Source organism: Dysidea avara, chromosome 8 (assembly GCF_963678975.1).
Source record: "Dysidea avara chromosome 8, odDysAvar1.4, whole genome shotgun sequence".
Lineage (NCBI taxonomy): Eukaryota > Metazoa > Porifera > Demospongiae > Dictyoceratida > Dysideidae > Dysidea > Dysidea avara.
In genome coordinates, this window is record NC_089279.1 from 37,236,633 (window position 1) to 37,253,342 (window position 16,710).

Consider the following 16,710-nt stretch of genomic DNA (forward strand, 5'->3'; position numbering starts at 1 on the left):
ACCACTAACTATTGCTGGTTAATTGTTTGGCCTTTGGCTGCCAGACCACAAGAATAGATAATGACCACTATGACCAATAGCAATACTACACAAATTTATCATGGTTTAAATTATATCTCCATCCAGTCGGTCCTAGTAAGTTTCTCTCTGTAATCCAACCAGCTTGTTCCAACTCAATCTTCAGACTACCAAAATGTTGTGACACAATTTCCTCCGTAATTTGTATCAGTTCCACCTCCACACTACTGCTCACTCCACCTATAGTAACAAGTTTGTGACCAGCAGTGACCTATAAGAGCTCACCTGTTATAGTAGGCTCCTGTTTAATTATATTTGATAACTTTATGTAATAGTTGTCAAATAACTGGTGAAAGTCCTGTACAATAGTCAGTTGTTATAATAGCAACTCCATGACAAAAACAATGATATCAATGTGTGTGTTTTAATATATGATCATATGTCACAAACAGGTGATCTTATTTCACACCTAAATGAATAACATTAGGTAGACAATATTAGAAATACCACAAATTAAATTCAAAAAACAGTATAGCCAAGAGGCTCATCTGGTTTAGTCTGGAAATGATGACATTACCATTGATCAGAGAGTGATTTAGTGTAATACTTGTAACAATATTAACACTACATACAGTTGTTTCCCATCGGTAGGAATTCCAGTGGTTAAATATGAACTGAAGTAGTTCAACCTGTACACAACCACGTAGCTGATCATGAGATGTCGAGTCCTTGTGGAGTGCTATATGTACTACAAACAAAGTATGAATACGTTATCAACGAGCCATCCTTACCTCTCTGTTGTTTACTTGTTAAACTTATTATGACAAGTGAATCTTCATGCTTGACAACATCACGAGGTTCCCTACATTAACATGACAGACAGGAAGAAGTGATATTATCTGGATACCTGATGACATGTCGTAGTTCACAGCCTAGTTGATATGACAGATAACACTTGAATCCTACACAACAAACACACATCCTATAATTACAAGTTTATACTACATAGACACTAATTAAACCAAAAAATTTAATCATATAAAGTATAAAGCCAACTCCTACATACCACAATAAGATGTTATTGTCAATAGATTGTGTTACAACATGTGTAGGAGCTCTTTCAAGCTATTACGCTACAGCAAAAACAACTAGCTACTATAATTAATATCATTAAAATTCATGACTACCAAACTGAGTGGGAGGATGTTGACAACCCACAGTTCACCAAGTCTAATTCAATATTACTAATGGAAATTATTATGATGTGTTATGTTTAATGAGAAAAGTCTGCATAGGAGGTGCTGCCCTGGATGGCTTCACAGTAGTGTTGAATTATTATCAGTGTAGTGTGTATGTATGTATGTATGTGTGTGTGTGTGTGTGTGTGGGGTATGTGGTGTAGCATACACAAAGTGGTTACATATTATAAACCATTTAAAACTTGTGAACAATTAATTGACAAAAGCCACATACATCACACAGGAATGTATACCATCATAGTTTTGGATAATAGCAAGCCATTAAACTGCCTAATGATATAAAAACACAATAAGTTTGAAGTGGTTAGATAATATGCTTAATTAAAATATTTTTACAATAGAACAATGTAGTGACAACCTGCTAGTATTGGTTCCTGATGATTAACTATAGCTGGGGATAACATTACACCAGTGGTAAGGTAGTGTTGAATCAACAAGTGAAGCCTCCTTCTGTTCAGCGTCTCCATCTTAACTGAAGCAACAGCGTGATAGTTGAAGAGAAGGTGAAGGAATGTGAACAGGATAAACAACAACCAGATTAACCTGTATTAAAAACCAGTTCATCCTGTATTATTTGACCACAACTAACTGTTGACTGCCAGTCACCAGGGGAGTTAAAACCAGTCCAACCAGTAGGGCTGACAGGTTGACCAGCGTCTCCTAGGTTAGCATCATAATATGGAAACCACACTACACACACACACACACACACACACACACACACACACACACACACACACACACACACTACACGAGTGAAAAAACTGTCACGTTCCTATTTAGTTCTTCTCCACTAGCTATAATGGACAGACCCAGTGTCTGGGTTATGCTGCCAGACAGTTGGAACACCAAGAAACTTGATTTGTAAATTACAGGCATTTGACTATCAATCATATCTCACAACTTATCAATCATAACTCACAACTGCAAGACAGTATGAAGATGGAGACTTGGTTCAGACTGTTCATTAGAAGTCCACCAAAGTATAGAGCATTGTACACAAACTCTTTTAAGATGGCTTTATGTTTTTATAGCAAAATAGAATTTTGCGAACATGGGTGGGTTTTCAACCAGCCAGTCACATAAGTGAGTTATTATTGGTACCCACTAAAGTGGCTTACTTGACTACCATCTTTAGCAGACACATCCGCCATGTTGTTACATCTAGCTTGGTGTTGTGTCAATGCTGCTCGTGTGGCACCTCCTGCCACACCCACTATTGCCTAAGGAAAATGCTACATGATATAACCATAGTGACACATGAGCACAACCTTAGTCACGCTAGCAGTACAGACTATCGGCAGAAACAGAGTAGGGAAGAGCGGAGACAAGAGTTCCAAAAATATTGCGGTGTCATTCAGTATATCAGCAACAAATCTGTGGGGCATTGTGCTGTGTTGCTAAGTGTCACCAGTAACTAACCTCCATTTCTTAGCATTACAATCCAGATCTGATCTACATTTACGACATAGACACTTTATTTGGCAGAGGTTAACTTACCCTTGCAGCCATGCAAATAGAATACGTCCCACCATGCCGGCACCATCTAATAAACAACATTTGACTGATGACTGCTCTATTAGAGAATGTTTACCTTTCAGTAACCAAGTGATGGTAGCAGCAGCAGCAGTAGCAGAGCTGTCACCAACACCAACACCCTTGAGGACAGCATGTGTTGCCAGGGTACCAGTGATACTGGAGCAAAATGCCTATAAGACACCCCTAACATAAGACACCCCCTAATATAAAATATAAGACCCACTTAACATACGACACCCCTAATATAAGACACCCCTAATATAAAACACCCTGATATAAGACACACTTAACATACGACACCCCTAATATAACACACCTAATATAAGACACACCTAACATACGACACCCCTAATATAACACACCTAATATAAGACACACCTAACATACGACACCCCTAATATAACACACCTAATATAAGACACACCTAACATACGACACCCCTAATATAACACACCTAATATAAGACACACCCAATATAAGACACACTTAACATACGACACCCCTAATATAACACACCTAATATAAGACACACCCAATATAAGACACACTTAATATACGACACCCCTAATATAAGACACACCCAATATAAGACACACTTAACATACGACACCCCTGAATGATGATCATTTCTATTGCTAGCAATCTACATAATAAAGGTGCTTAAACACACAAGTGGAGATCATGACCTGAAGTGCAAAATTCATTCTTATATAAATAGAACTGATAAAGCATGGATTGAATTTGTACCCCCCCAGCACCTTTTATTGCAATGATCCCTTCTAAATTGTTCCTTACACTTGCTTGTTTCATAAATCATTCTACAATATCACATCAGAAGAGAGAATGGCACCACACAAATAAGGCTCCATCCCTATACTGAGTTTGTAGGCATGACGTTTGTGAGCTAAGCAATGTAGTTGTGTCACATCGTTTTACACTATGTTCTGCCTGTACACAGACATACACACAGAGAACAATTCATGAAGCTGGCTAACAACATATTTTGACAGTTGAGGGTGTGTGGTGTGAAAACTATCGATGATTTTCAACACAAAGTGCTACCACAAATCAACACCTTGTGTTTCCAGCAAAAAGCAATGGATGATAAAGGTTAGCTGTGATGTACATATAGCAGTATATGCCAAAAGGCACCTCTAGTGACATCTATCAGAATTAGTTAAGCTGGTCTGAAATTAGTTCATTAGTTACACCAAATTTAAAAAAAAAATTATAAATTGGAAGCATTTCAGGTTGTAGTGAAGACACTTTTAATACCTAACCAACATTGCTAAGGCACCATGAAGATATCATTAGGTTGGTTTCTGGTCAATATTTGTGACCCGCTGAGCAAAAGCCTGACTTGTTTGCATTTTCTTCCAACTTCATTTTATAACTTCTTTGCTGTCTAGTTCGGGCATTTATCAATGTACAGATTTTTGGCCATGCCATTAAGCAAGAAGACTGTTCAAGCTTAGAAACGGCAACGATAAACTTGTTTTACAGAAACATAAACAAACACACGTAACTCACATTTGCTTTGTCATACAGAAATGAAACAAAGATATTGTTACTCCCAACGTATTTCAATGGCATTTATCTCAAAAACTGAATTATGCAAACAGGTCGGGTTTTGCTTAGCGGGTCACATTTTTGTGAGAAAGTACAGACCTGCATGATCCCTTCATGATAAGCTAGTACTCATTTTGGATATAGAATATGATTAGAGTAACAAGAGCACTACAAGCACTGTGGAGTAAAAGTCTACCACATTTGACGGTGAGATCAAATCTCATTAATTTTGTGATTATAGTCAATCTATGGTAAGGCTTGCAGGACTGATTTTCACAGAGATGAACTTGTCATTTATAGCCTATGAAAATTTGATGACATAGCAGTGGCTCAGCTGGGCTAGTAATCACCTTGATGATTGCTTGATTCAGGTTGACTAATCTGACTCATGAGTCTCACATGGCCATACAATTTTAAGCAAGCAAAAACATGTTGACCTCCATTCAAAAAGAGAACGCCAAATATGAGATCAGGTAACTAATGAAGTTGTGATGCGGCACAAGTAAGGGGCCTCTTGCATGCGTCTCATCATCACTTCATTTGGAAGATGTACTCAGCCACAGCAATGATATGTGGTCCAGCACCTGTAGAGTGTCCCATTTCTGGTAGTTCCAGTAATCATCACTAACGCTATCCGGATATCCTTCTGGTAGAAACACTTCCTACAAGCGACCACACGTGACTACTGTTATTTAAGCGGAGCACAGTGGAACTCCTCTAAATGGACACCATCGGGGAGGTCTGGGTTCGAGACTAGGGGAGTCCCTTGTATAAAAGAGGTATCCTCAGTTAAGGGGTGTACAGACTACTAGTATTGTTGATTTGGGAACTAGACGGTCGTCCTTTATAAAGGGGTTGGCCAGAATTTAAAGGCGTGCAAGAGGAGCTCCACTGTATGTAGTCTAACTTTGAAAAATTGCGTCACTGAAGTGGAGAATCCGGTGTTCCGTGGAACAGGGACTATTGATAAGCGGTCATTCTTAACCTCGTAGCTCCTAACAGCTCCTTTGGAGTAGTACTCCACAATGCGCAGCGAGTCAGTTGTCATACTCAACACCACAATCGAATCATTCTAGCTGTATTCTAATAAAACAGTCAGTTGTTTCTGGGAGCAGGCAATCAGTGTTTAATTAGTCTATAGCTCAGTACTTTTTTTGTGCTTATTTACTGTGTTGTATCTAGCTGCCGGCTAGCAGCAAAATTATGGAGAAAAAGAAAATTTTTACTAAAATTTCACAGGATAAGAGCTGAAGGTCTACAGGTCTCAACAGTCCTGTAGCCTGATATTGTTTAACTATATAATTAGGAGTAGGATCATTGTTGCAAGTATACATGCAGCATGCAAGGAAGAAGTACATGCACTATGTAAAACGATTCCAGAGGTGATGTATAGTGTATGTATTATAGGTCATGTGATGTTATAGCATTATACCATGCAGCTTTGTGTGTAGCCAGTATAATCATACAAGAAGGGATATAAGCAAACCGTGATACCAAAAAAGAATGTATGCTCATATATGGGAATGCAAATTTAAGAAAAAATTGAGCAGGCAGGCAGGCACTGATATTACCTGTTAATTGTTGCTATCATTAGGCATTCCAGTATCCGAGATTTTTTAATAAAAAAATTCTCCGTATATTCCCCAATAGAACCCTGGCACAAAATAACAACTCGTATTTAACTTGGGATTGCTCCGTCGTCCAAGCTTCAATGAGGATGAAAATCACTGTGGGGTTTGTCCACACGCTGATCATCATGAAAATCTTAGTTTTATCGTGCGCGTTACATATAAGTAAGTTTTGTGTTGTTTTGTAATCTTTTCAAGCCTTATAATGTATGTAGAACACTTTAAAACTTTAAAAAACGTACTGTCCGGTGGAAGGTAGTCACTGGTGCTTACTTTAAAGTGCGTAGTTACTTTGCTCGGGTTAGCGATTTTCAGCTCCAGAGCAATTTTCTGATGGCTGTGTCATCAGCCCAAAGTATAAACCACTTCAAAGTCGGCATAACAATACCATAATTGAAACCACAACTCCACCATAGGTATTGTTGCATCATTGCGGCACCTCCACTTTAGTTGTTTACCTTTATAAGTTGTTAACTTGATGTTTTTACTTACTTGATATAGCCTCTTGCCTATAGGTATGCACCATTGTATTGAGAAGTGTGCAATAGGTGAAACATATTTGCTCACCACAAAGTATACAAAGATAGCTGAGATCTGATACAATCTGAAGTTACTCTCATTACATGTACAAACTTGCAGATTGAAGCAACTGCAGTTTCAAGATGGTCCAGATTGCTAGATGGCTTCCTGATTCAATTGTGCCATTTTTCCCTTTAAAATGTATGGGGAGCCCCAGAGAAAATATGTACCTTTTTTCAGTTTTTAAGCACTGTGCATGCCAAAGTAGTTAATTCCAACCCAACAAACTATATATTTCTGAGATCGGCAATCAATACTCTATCTTATTGAGCATATAAAAAGCCCATTTTTCCAAAATTTAAAAATCGGGCTGGGATGCCTACTATCATAATTACAAGAGTAAATAATGGAAGAGAGAGTATCCAACTGCCATATACTGCATCAAAAATGAGCACGTCAAGTAGAGAAGCCATCCCGTAGTGCTATCAAAGTAAGAGTTGAATGAAGTAATAAACACCTTCTAGCTCAGACTGTTTGACTTCAAATCATGCCTGGGCACTACAAACAGACTGACCCAGCAGGTGTTTATTACTTCATTCAACACTGTCTTTGAAAGCACTACAGGATGGCTTCTCTACTTGACATGCTCATTTTTGATGCAGTATATGGCAGTTGGATACTCTCTCTTCCATTATTTATTCTTGATAATTATATATAGCAATAATAGCTAGAGGCTGTTTGATGATTTAATAGCAGCATGCAGTCTTTTCACTGCATGCATACTGCACTATATTGTTGCTTTAAATTTGCATTCCCATGCATGCATGCATATGTCTGTATGTAATACAGATTTTTTTTCCTTTTTGTATCTAACTTGGCATAGCGGCTATGTGTATAGTTTTGTCCGTAATATTATGTACATACAGCAGCTCTCAACTGATCAGTAGCTAGGAAAAAATGCCAAAGCAAGGGGCCCAGCTGACTGTTACTTAAGAGCTTATAAATCAATCAATCAATCAATCAATCAATACGTATATGGGACGGTATAATGGTATAATCCACCTTCCATGACACTGAGAATGTATGCAATACAGAGAAGAAGGGTGTTCAGTGGAATGGAATGGTGGAATGGATTGACTGCACGAGTCATATAGATATTTTTTTGGAAATTATAGTTAGTTGTCAGTATTAATAATCATTTCTTGGCCCTACCAGGTATTAGTTCCTTTATAATTGCCAGTTACAGGGAGTCTGTAGACACATCTTTTTTGAACAGCCAAGCTTTTTTTGCTTGGGGGTATTGTATCACGATGATCATTCTGACTTTTCTAGGCATGTGGCACACAACTTAATCAATAAGATTGTCCTATGGGGATACACTCTATATAGCCATAATTTAGACATTAAAGTGAAACTGTCTTATATAAAGAGGTGGCTTTTGTTGGAAGGTGACTTATCAAGAGGTTCTTAATACCGTTCCATTCCAGTCCATCCCACCATTCCATTCCACTGAATCCAAACGCCCAGAGAAGAACTAGTATAGCTCTGCTGCATGGGGGAATAAAGCCATTCAGCAGCTGCATGCATGCATGCATGGTGGGATTGGTGGCTGCATTCCAGATCCTGGTAACTATGATAACTATAGCTGCTGTTGGAAACACCTTCAAAAATTCCTTATTATATATATTTGAATATTTAATGGCTAGCTCAAAACTCAACAGATTTAATAGTATAATTATTGTCCTGTGGTCAAATCATTTGATGCACTTCTCTACATACTGTGAAGTACGTCAGTGGCAGATGTAGGGGGGTTTCAAGGTTTCCGCGGAAACCCCCTTTGAAAAATGATTGCGTAACAATTAAATGAATTAATTAGCGCGACGTGCGCCTCAATCAAGATACTCTAATAGAGCAGTCGCAGTAGCTATTAAAGTACAAGTTATTTAAGATATTTTATGTACTGTCACTAGGTTGTGACCTTTTTTTTTTTTTTTGGTCTCACCTTACCAAACCAGACGATGTAGTGCAAACTTTTGCGTATCTCATGTCAGTGTATATCTCCACCTTCTAAACTGGAAACCCCCTTTATAAATTCCTAGATCCGCCACTGTACGTGCATCATAACAAGTGACTGAATGGAGCATATATTAATGTTATAAGTACCCTGGGAGCTACGTAGCTAAGACACAAGTGTAAAAGTGTAGACCATGAATCCACTGATACAAGATGGACAATCAAAACATCATTATTTTGCTACAAATATCATGAACTAGTATAGTAGCAGCCACTCCAGCCTGAGAAGTAGCAGAGGAAATAACAGCAGACTATATACTCGCCTGACAGAAAATCAAAATGAACTGGTGTGTTGCCTCATTTTGTATGCCAATTACATTATAAGTGATATACACTGAGCAGGTCACTATAGATGTCTATTTCCATATAGGACTACAGCAATATAATTATTATTATAAGATCACATTACATCACTTATATACAATTACAATGCCTGCATGGTCTGCTCTAATGGAAATAAAAGATCCTGAAAAGTAACACTCTAAACAATGAATGTCCCTTTACATTAATTGTTATACTTGACTGCTCTACTATAGAGTATATATTAGAGATATCAATCTTTTTAAAAAGCTTCTATGTAATGCCATGATGTGTAATGTATCATGCCATGATGTGTAATGTATCATGCCATGATGTGTAATGTATCATGCCATGATGTGGTATAGATTATTGTATACTGTACTACACATGCTGTTATGCAGTCATTTTTGTGCTGCCAAACTATTAGAAGTCTAAAATTTATTTTTAAAGAGTATCTAATGGTTTTTCAATACACAAATTACAAGCATGCACATACATGATTATTAAATCAATTGTACAAGTGTGTTGGAGGTTCAGTAGGTTAATTACCATATTGAATTAGCTAAAAGTGTTAAAAATTTGGTAATGGGTGATTTGTTACATCCACTACACGCATGGAAGAAATGTGCTGAATATTTTGAGGGGCAATATTTTCGAGATTGAGCAAGCAGCTAAAAATAAAATTTTGGCAGATTTGCATGCAAACAATCCCAAAATGTATTAGACTAATATGGAGGTCTAAATATTTCAAGGATGAAATTTTCACTGTTAACCACCAAAACCTCAACATCAGTGAAATGTTCTCTCTCGAAATATTTGGGCTATATATGGGACATGGATAATTTATTCTATGTATAGTAAATATTTTAGACAATAGATATAGCAAAATGGCTATACAGCTTCTGGAAGCATACTACTCAGTTTTGTACTGATCAAACTTCCCCCATGCAGAGCAACTCCTTTGAGTTAAATGATAAAACCTACATAGCTACATGTTGTATAATTTGAATCATTTCATGATCAGTTGCCATATGCATAGCAACAGATGAAGAGAAATTTAAATTAGCTATATTATAGTTAGTATTGAATAGAACATTATAAGTCTCTGGAGCATATAAGGTATCTAAACCACATGCTCTAGATTGTGACACCATATAAGGTATCTAAACCACATGCCCTAGATTGTGACACCATTAACACTGAGCTAGTAAAGTCTTAACACATGCACAGTCAACAATGAGAAGGATCCATGACAATGTTCAGGACTATACTGCTTACTGTGTCACTTTAGAAACAATTACACCATTTGTATTATATATGATTTTCTCTAATTACTAGCTAACTTGTAGATCCATTGCAAGATATTACTGGGAAGACATAATGTCTCCGGCAATGTTTTTGTAGCTTAATTGGTGACTGGGAGTCCTGTGGATTTGTTTGCTATATTAGCTAATAATTTTAAGTGTTGGCTATTTTAGTACATACACATGAACAGTTCAGCTGGATGAAGTGCAAGGCAGCTAGTGATGTTACTTTACAAGTGACTATAATATAATTATAATATCTACATGTTCACCATTTCGTTCTCTACATGCTGCATAGTTTTTACCCTATCTGAGGTAATGGTTGTTGGGATTTGTCGACAAACCTCTTCATGGTCAGTATTATGCACTTTTAAACAAGAATTCAATTGACAAGACTAGAAGTGTGTGCTGGCTGAAAAGCCATGTTCACTCAGAGTCGGAGTCTACAATACTTGCCATTCAGAATCAGGCCATCACCACCAGAGTTCTTCAGGTTAAGATTATGAAGATGAGCATTCCTTCTATAATGTGTAGATTGTGTGGAGAGCATGAAGAATCTGTTGTTCATTTGTTGGCAGCTTGTCCATCATTGGCTGCCACTGCTTATTTATACCGTCATAACTTAGTAGCTGGAGTGGTGCATTGGCATTTGATGAGGCTGCATGGATTTTTACCTGGTTCCTCGTGTTGGTTCACTCATAGACCCCCTGCTGTGGTTGAATCATCGGCAGTGAAGATCCTGTGGGATTTTAGCTTACAGTCTGCCAGTCACCACCTGAGTAATCACCCAGATATTGTTTTATTTGACTATGACCTTAAGAAGATCTACTTCATTGAAATTTCTTGTCCAGCTGATGTAAATGTGCCCTCTAAGGAGCAAGAAAAGTTACAGAAGTATCAATCATTGGCACATGATTATCACTTGATGTACAGAATGCCGGTGATAATTATCCCTGTGGTGGTTGGATGTACAGGTGTTGTATCTTCTAACTGTATTACTCACCTTCGTCGTATCCCAGACTTTTCTAACAATTTATTTTGTACCATTCAAAAGGCAGCCATAATTGGAACTGTTCATGTCCTACGGTGTACAAATGTGATTTAATGAACATTATCTTATGTACTTGTACATGATTCTGTTCTTTGTCTGTACAATTGTGTGTACATGTAATTCTTTTAATGAAAAGTAGTAGTAGTAGTAGCAGTAGCAGTAGCAGTAGTAGTAGTAGTAGCAGTAGCAGTAGTAGCAGCAGCAGCAGCAGCAGCAGCAGCAGCAGCAGCAGCAGCAGCAGCAGCAGCAGCAGCAGCAGCAGCAGCAGCAGCAGCAGCAGCAGCAGCAGCAGCAGCAGCAGCAGCAGCAGCAGCAGCAGCAGCAGCAGCAGCAGCAGCAGCAGCAGCAGTAGTAGTAGCAGTAGTAGTAACCAAGTACCAGCGGTTAGCAGGGGAGATGTCAAGGACTTATTGTCAGCCGGTAGTGGTTGTTCCAGTTGTTTTTGGAGTCTCTGGAATAGTTTCAAAGAATCAGAAGAGCCATCTGAAGAAGATTCCAGCCTATAATGAAGTAGTTTTTGCCACCTTGCAGAAGGCAGCCATTCTTGGAACAGTTGACGTTCTTAGGAATGTTAATTTGTGTATGATGTAGCTTAGGCTTTGGCTTGTTACATCATTACTATTGTCTGTACAATGTGTTGTACATGTAGAATTTCATTAAATCCGTAGTAGTAGTAGTACTAGTAGTAGTAGTAGTAGTAGTAGGTAGCAGTAGTAGTAGTAGTAGCAGTAGCAGTAGCAGTAGCAGTAGCAGTAGCAGTAGCAGTAGCAGTAGCAGTAGCAGTAGCAGTAGCAGTAGCAGTAGCAGTAGCAGTAGCAGTAGCAGTAGCAGTAGCAGTAGCAGTAGCAGTAGCAGTAGCAGTAGCAGTAGCAGTAGCAGTAGCAGTAGCAGTAGCAGTAGCAGTAGCAGTAGCAGTAGCAGTAGCAGTAGCAGTAGCAGTAGCAGTAGCAGTAGCAGTAGCAGTAGCAGTAGCAGTAGCAGTAGCAGTAGCAGTAGCAGTAGCAGTAGCAGTAGCAGTAGCAGTAGCAGTAGCAGTAGCAGTAGCAGTAGCAGTAGCAGTAGCAGTAGCAGTAGCAGTAGCAGTAGCAGTAGCAGTAGCAGTAGCAGTAGCAGTAGCAGTAGCAGTAGCAGTAGCAGTAGCAGTAGCAGTAGCAGTAGCAGTAGCAGTAGCAGTAGTAGTAGTAGCAGTAGTAGCAGTAGCAGTAGTAGTAGTAGTAGTAGTAGCAGTAGTAGTAGCAGTAGCAGTAGCAGTAGTAGTAGTAGCAGTAGTAGTAGCAGTAGCAGTAGCAGTAGCAGTAGTAGTAGTAGCAGTAGTAGTAGTAGCAGTAGCAGTAGCAGTAGCAGTAGCAGTAGCAGTAGTAGTAGTAGCAGTAGTAGCAGTAGCAGTAGTAGTAGTAGTAGTAGTAGTAGTAGTAGTAGTAGTAGTAGTAGCAGTAGTAGTAGTAGTAGCAGTAGTAGCAGTAGCAGTAGTAGTAGTAGCAGTAGCAGTAGCAGTAGCAGTAGCAGTAGCAGTAGTAGTAGTAGCAGTAGTAGCAGTAGCAGTAGTAGTAGTAGTAGCAGTAGTAGCAGTAGCAGTAGTAGTAGTAGTAGTAGTAGCAGTAGTAGTAGCAGTAGCAGTAGCAGTAGTAGTAGTAGCAGTAGTAGTAGCAGTAGCAGTAGCAGTAGCAGTAGTAGTAGTAGCAGTAGTAGTAGTAGCAGTAGCAGTAGCAGTAGCAGTAGCAGTAGCAGTAGTAGTAGTAGCAGTAGTAGCAGTAGCAGTAGTAGTAGTAGTAGTAGTAGCAGTAGTAGTAGTAGTAGTAGTAGCAGTAGTAGTAGCAGTAGCAGTAGCAGTAGTAGTAGTAGCAGTAGTAGTAGCAGTAGCAGTAGCAGTAGCAGTAGTAGTAGTAGCAGTAGTAGTAGTAGCAGTAGCAGTAGCAGTAGCAGTAGCAGTAGCAGTAGTAGTAGTAGCAGTAGTAGCAGTAGCAGTAGTAGTAGTAGTAGTAGTAGTAGTAGTAGTAGTAGCAGTAGTAGCAGTAGCAGTAGTAGCAGTAGTAGTAGTAGTAGTAGTAGTGGTAGTAGCACTTACTTCTTAGTAATAGAATCTGGCATCAAGTTAAATCCAAAAACAGATCATTGTCTATTAGCTGGCTGGACTACAAGAAGGCCTATGACTCAGTGGTGCCTACAATTGTTTCGGGTCCACCCTGCACTAATTCACTGGATACAACATCTTCTCTCATTGTGGAGCACTACTCTGTATCTTAGGATGCCATGCAGGTACTGCTCCTATACAGTTTGCGGCTGTCTCTATATGTTGCGGAATTTTTCAAGGAGACACACTAAGTCCATTGCTATTTTGTGTTGCATTGAACCCACTTAGTTTTCTTTTAGATGGGTTAAGTGGCTACCAAGCTACTGCTACCAGACAGATCAATCATCTACTGTACATCAGTGGATGATCTGAAGTTGTTGCAAGATCAGCCTGATTCACAACTAGAGATTTTGCTTCAAACTGTAGATATGTTTTCAGCTGATGTGGGTCTTTCATTTGGTTTGGACAAATGTGCCAAGTTATCAGTAACTTGGCCTATCTGGTTCAATGACACTGTCACAAGATGTTGACATTCGTGAGCTCAATGTGGGGGAGTGTTACAAGGTTTTTTGGAATCAGAAGGTTTGGATTGTGATGGTAGTAAACGGAGAATCTTGGAGATGTATAAGAAGAGGTTATCATTGATCTGGAAGTCTTATCTGAGCGGACCATGTAAAGTGAGAGCCACAGATTCATTTTGTATTCCTGTCTTGACATATAGGTTTAGCATGGACAAAGCAAGAAATAAGTCAGATGGATGTTCAAACTAGAAAACTACTGACAGCAACCTGTAACCATCATCCTAGGAGTGCTGTAGAACGGCTTTACATACCGCGAAGTGCTGGTGGTATTGGCCTGGTCAATGCGGAGAACCTGTACTATAGAAGGTTGGTGGCACTAGCATGCCATCTGAGTTGTTCCTCTGATACTCTGGTAAGTCTGTGCAAAGAGTTAGATAATTCCCTATCAGCACATAGATCCTTAATAGCCCAGGCTGAGGAGTATTATCGTTCATTAGGTCTACCATTTGAATGAACAGTTGTGACTCTATGCGTGATGTGCTTTGTAGAAAGCAGTTACATTCCTTATCTTCATCTCTTTTGGAAAAACCTCTTCATGGCCGGTTTTATTCTTTTGTGGATACTGAGGATGTGAATAAACAGAAGAGTTTTGTGTGGCTGAAACAACATCTACACTCAGAAACTGAATCTACTATCTTTGCCATCCAGAACCAAAAGTGATAGCAACCAGAGTAATGAAGGCAAAAATAATGTACAAATCAGTACCATCATTGAATTGTAGATTATGTGGCCAGGAGGAGGAAACCGTTGTACATCTGTTGTCAGCCTGTCCTGTGCTTGCCCCGACTGCCTACCTCCATTGTCACAATCCGATTGCTGCTGCTATTCACTGGCACTTAATGAGAGCTTATTCATTCCCAAGAGTTAGTCAGTATTGGTGCTCCCATAGACCTGGAATCGTCTGATGTGAAGATACTATGGGATTTTAGTTTATTCACTGACCACCATCATTCAAGCAATCGTCCTAAAATAGTTGTGTTTGATTATTATAAGAAAAAAATCTATTTTATAGAAATATCATGCCCTGCTGATATTAATGTGGTAGTGAACTACGTACAGTAAAGTAGAAACCTACGTAGCTACATTCATTATGTCAAAGCACAGACATGCAACTGACAAACTCTACACATATTTAGTTTTGCACAATACATTATTCAGGGTTGGCAGCTTTGTGACTTAGATCGGACCACATTATTTTCGCCCTGCCACCTTGGTTATAGTAATAGTTGACATTAGCTATACTGAAGATAAAATGATTTGCAGGAAACCACTTTTCCCCTCACTACAGAGGACTTTGCACACTTGTCAAGCCCAAAGGTGAGACAAACATCATTGGAAAACATATAAACAGTGTGAAGTAGCCTTTCAAGCTAGATATCCGATTTTGCAAACAATTTAATGTCATCCATATACAACAAATGATTTACTTTTCTCGTAGTGGTGGCCTGATACCCACTCAAGGAATCCAACAGCATACTCAATGGTGTAAGAGTAAGACAAAACAGTAGAGGACTAAGTGTGTCTCCCTGGAAAATACCGCGCTTAATAGAGACTGCTGCCAGCATCACTGGGTCACAAGTAGGCATCCAAAGGTACAAAGTAGTACTCCATAGTGAGAGCAATTGTTCAATATACTGTACTATGGTGGTGTCAAATCGAAATAATTTTAAACAACAAACAATCCAGTTATGGGGTACAGAATCATAGGCCTTTTTATAGTCAAGCCATGCAACAGAAAGTGATCGATTCTTAGACTTGACCTGCTTCCAAATATGACTATTCAACAACAAATGATCTGTGCATCCAAGCTCTCCTCTAGCACACCCCTTCTGTGCTGGATGTAAAACATTATTAACAATGCAGTGCCTTAGCACTACTTCACTAATACATCCTGTCCACAGCTTGTACAAAATGTTCAGACAGGTTATTGGCCTAAAATTCTTTGGCTGTTCTGTATCAGAAGCTTTGGGAATTAAAATAGTTTTGCCCTTTGGAAACCATGATGGTATAAGAGACCCATCCTTCAACATGTTGTTAAAATGGGAGACAATCACTGACCTCAAAGCTGTGAATCGTTTAATCCAAAAGCCCTGAACGCCATCAGGACCTGGAGCAGCCCAGTTGCGTAACCTAGACACACAACCATTTAAACAAACCTCATCAATGACAGACTGCTCCACAATAAATGACTTATCTGCAATCTTGCCCTCAAGGTCACTGAGCCAAGAGGTATCCAAGTTTGCTTTTGCTGGATTCTCAAAAATGTTTTTCCAGAAAGATTCCAAGGCAGCCAAATCAGGGGATGGGTGAACTTCATCCTTACCCCTTAACAACTCAGAATAAAATCTCTTTTCATTCTGGCGAATCTTCTCCAAATGTCTATTCTGGTTATTTGAAACCACTCCAGACACTCCAAACACAACAGGAATGATCACTGCCGGCTGACAGTAAGTTCTTGACATCTCTCCAGCGAATCTTTGATATTTTGTGATCTTCTCATTTTCTTTATCAACTACTACTACTACTACTACTACTACTACTACTACTACTACTACTACTTTTTTCATTGAACAATAATGACACACATGTACAATAGTACAGAATAATATTTGTAATACAGGCATACGCTTAAGTATAACCAAAGTTAATAGATGTTAAGATATTAACAGTCCCAAAAATAGCTGCTTTTTGGAGGTTATTAAACAATGTTTCGTTATAGTCAGGTATTTGCTTCAAATGAGTTTGTTGGTTAGCCGATACCACACCAGAATGGCCAATCACAACAGGAACAAGATCAA

The 16,710-nt window shown here is 38.9% G+C and overlaps 2 protein-coding genes across 3 annotated transcripts; one reads left to right on the top strand and one right to left on the bottom strand.

Moving 5' to 3' along the window:
* Positions 1-38: 38 nt before the first annotated feature.
* LOC136263075 (RUS family member 1-like) lies at positions 39-5,458 on the bottom strand. Of its 2 annotated transcripts, XM_066057532.1 has the most exons (14): positions 5,293-5,458; positions 4,970-5,047; positions 2,872-2,986; positions 2,778-2,823; positions 2,700-2,732; positions 2,549-2,654; positions 2,399-2,500; positions 1,867-1,937; positions 1,636-1,820; positions 926-980; positions 810-880; positions 651-766; positions 304-376; positions 39-258 (listed from the first exon to the last, which is right to left on the bottom strand). In XM_066057532.1, the coding sequence occupies exons 1-14, from the start codon at positions 5,431-5,433 to the stop codon at positions 86-88; spliced, it is 1,365 nt and encodes a 454-aa protein (XP_065913604.1). In that variant the 5' UTR covers positions 5,434-5,458; the 3' UTR covers positions 39-85. The 2 variants fall into 2 exon arrangements, with proteins under 2 accessions (XP_065913604.1, XP_065913602.1); XM_066057530.1 differs by having other exon boundaries at positions 2,778-2,986.
* Positions 5,459-10,631: 5,173 nt separating this feature from the next.
* Positions 10,632-11,314, top strand: LOC136264987 (uncharacterized). Its single transcript, XM_066059751.1, has 2 exons — positions 10,632-10,702; positions 10,744-11,314. The coding sequence occupies exons 1-2, from the start codon at positions 10,632-10,634 to the stop codon at positions 11,312-11,314; spliced, it is 642 nt and encodes a 213-aa protein (XP_065915823.1).
* The last annotated feature ends 5,396 nt before the right edge of the window (positions 11,315-16,710 follow it).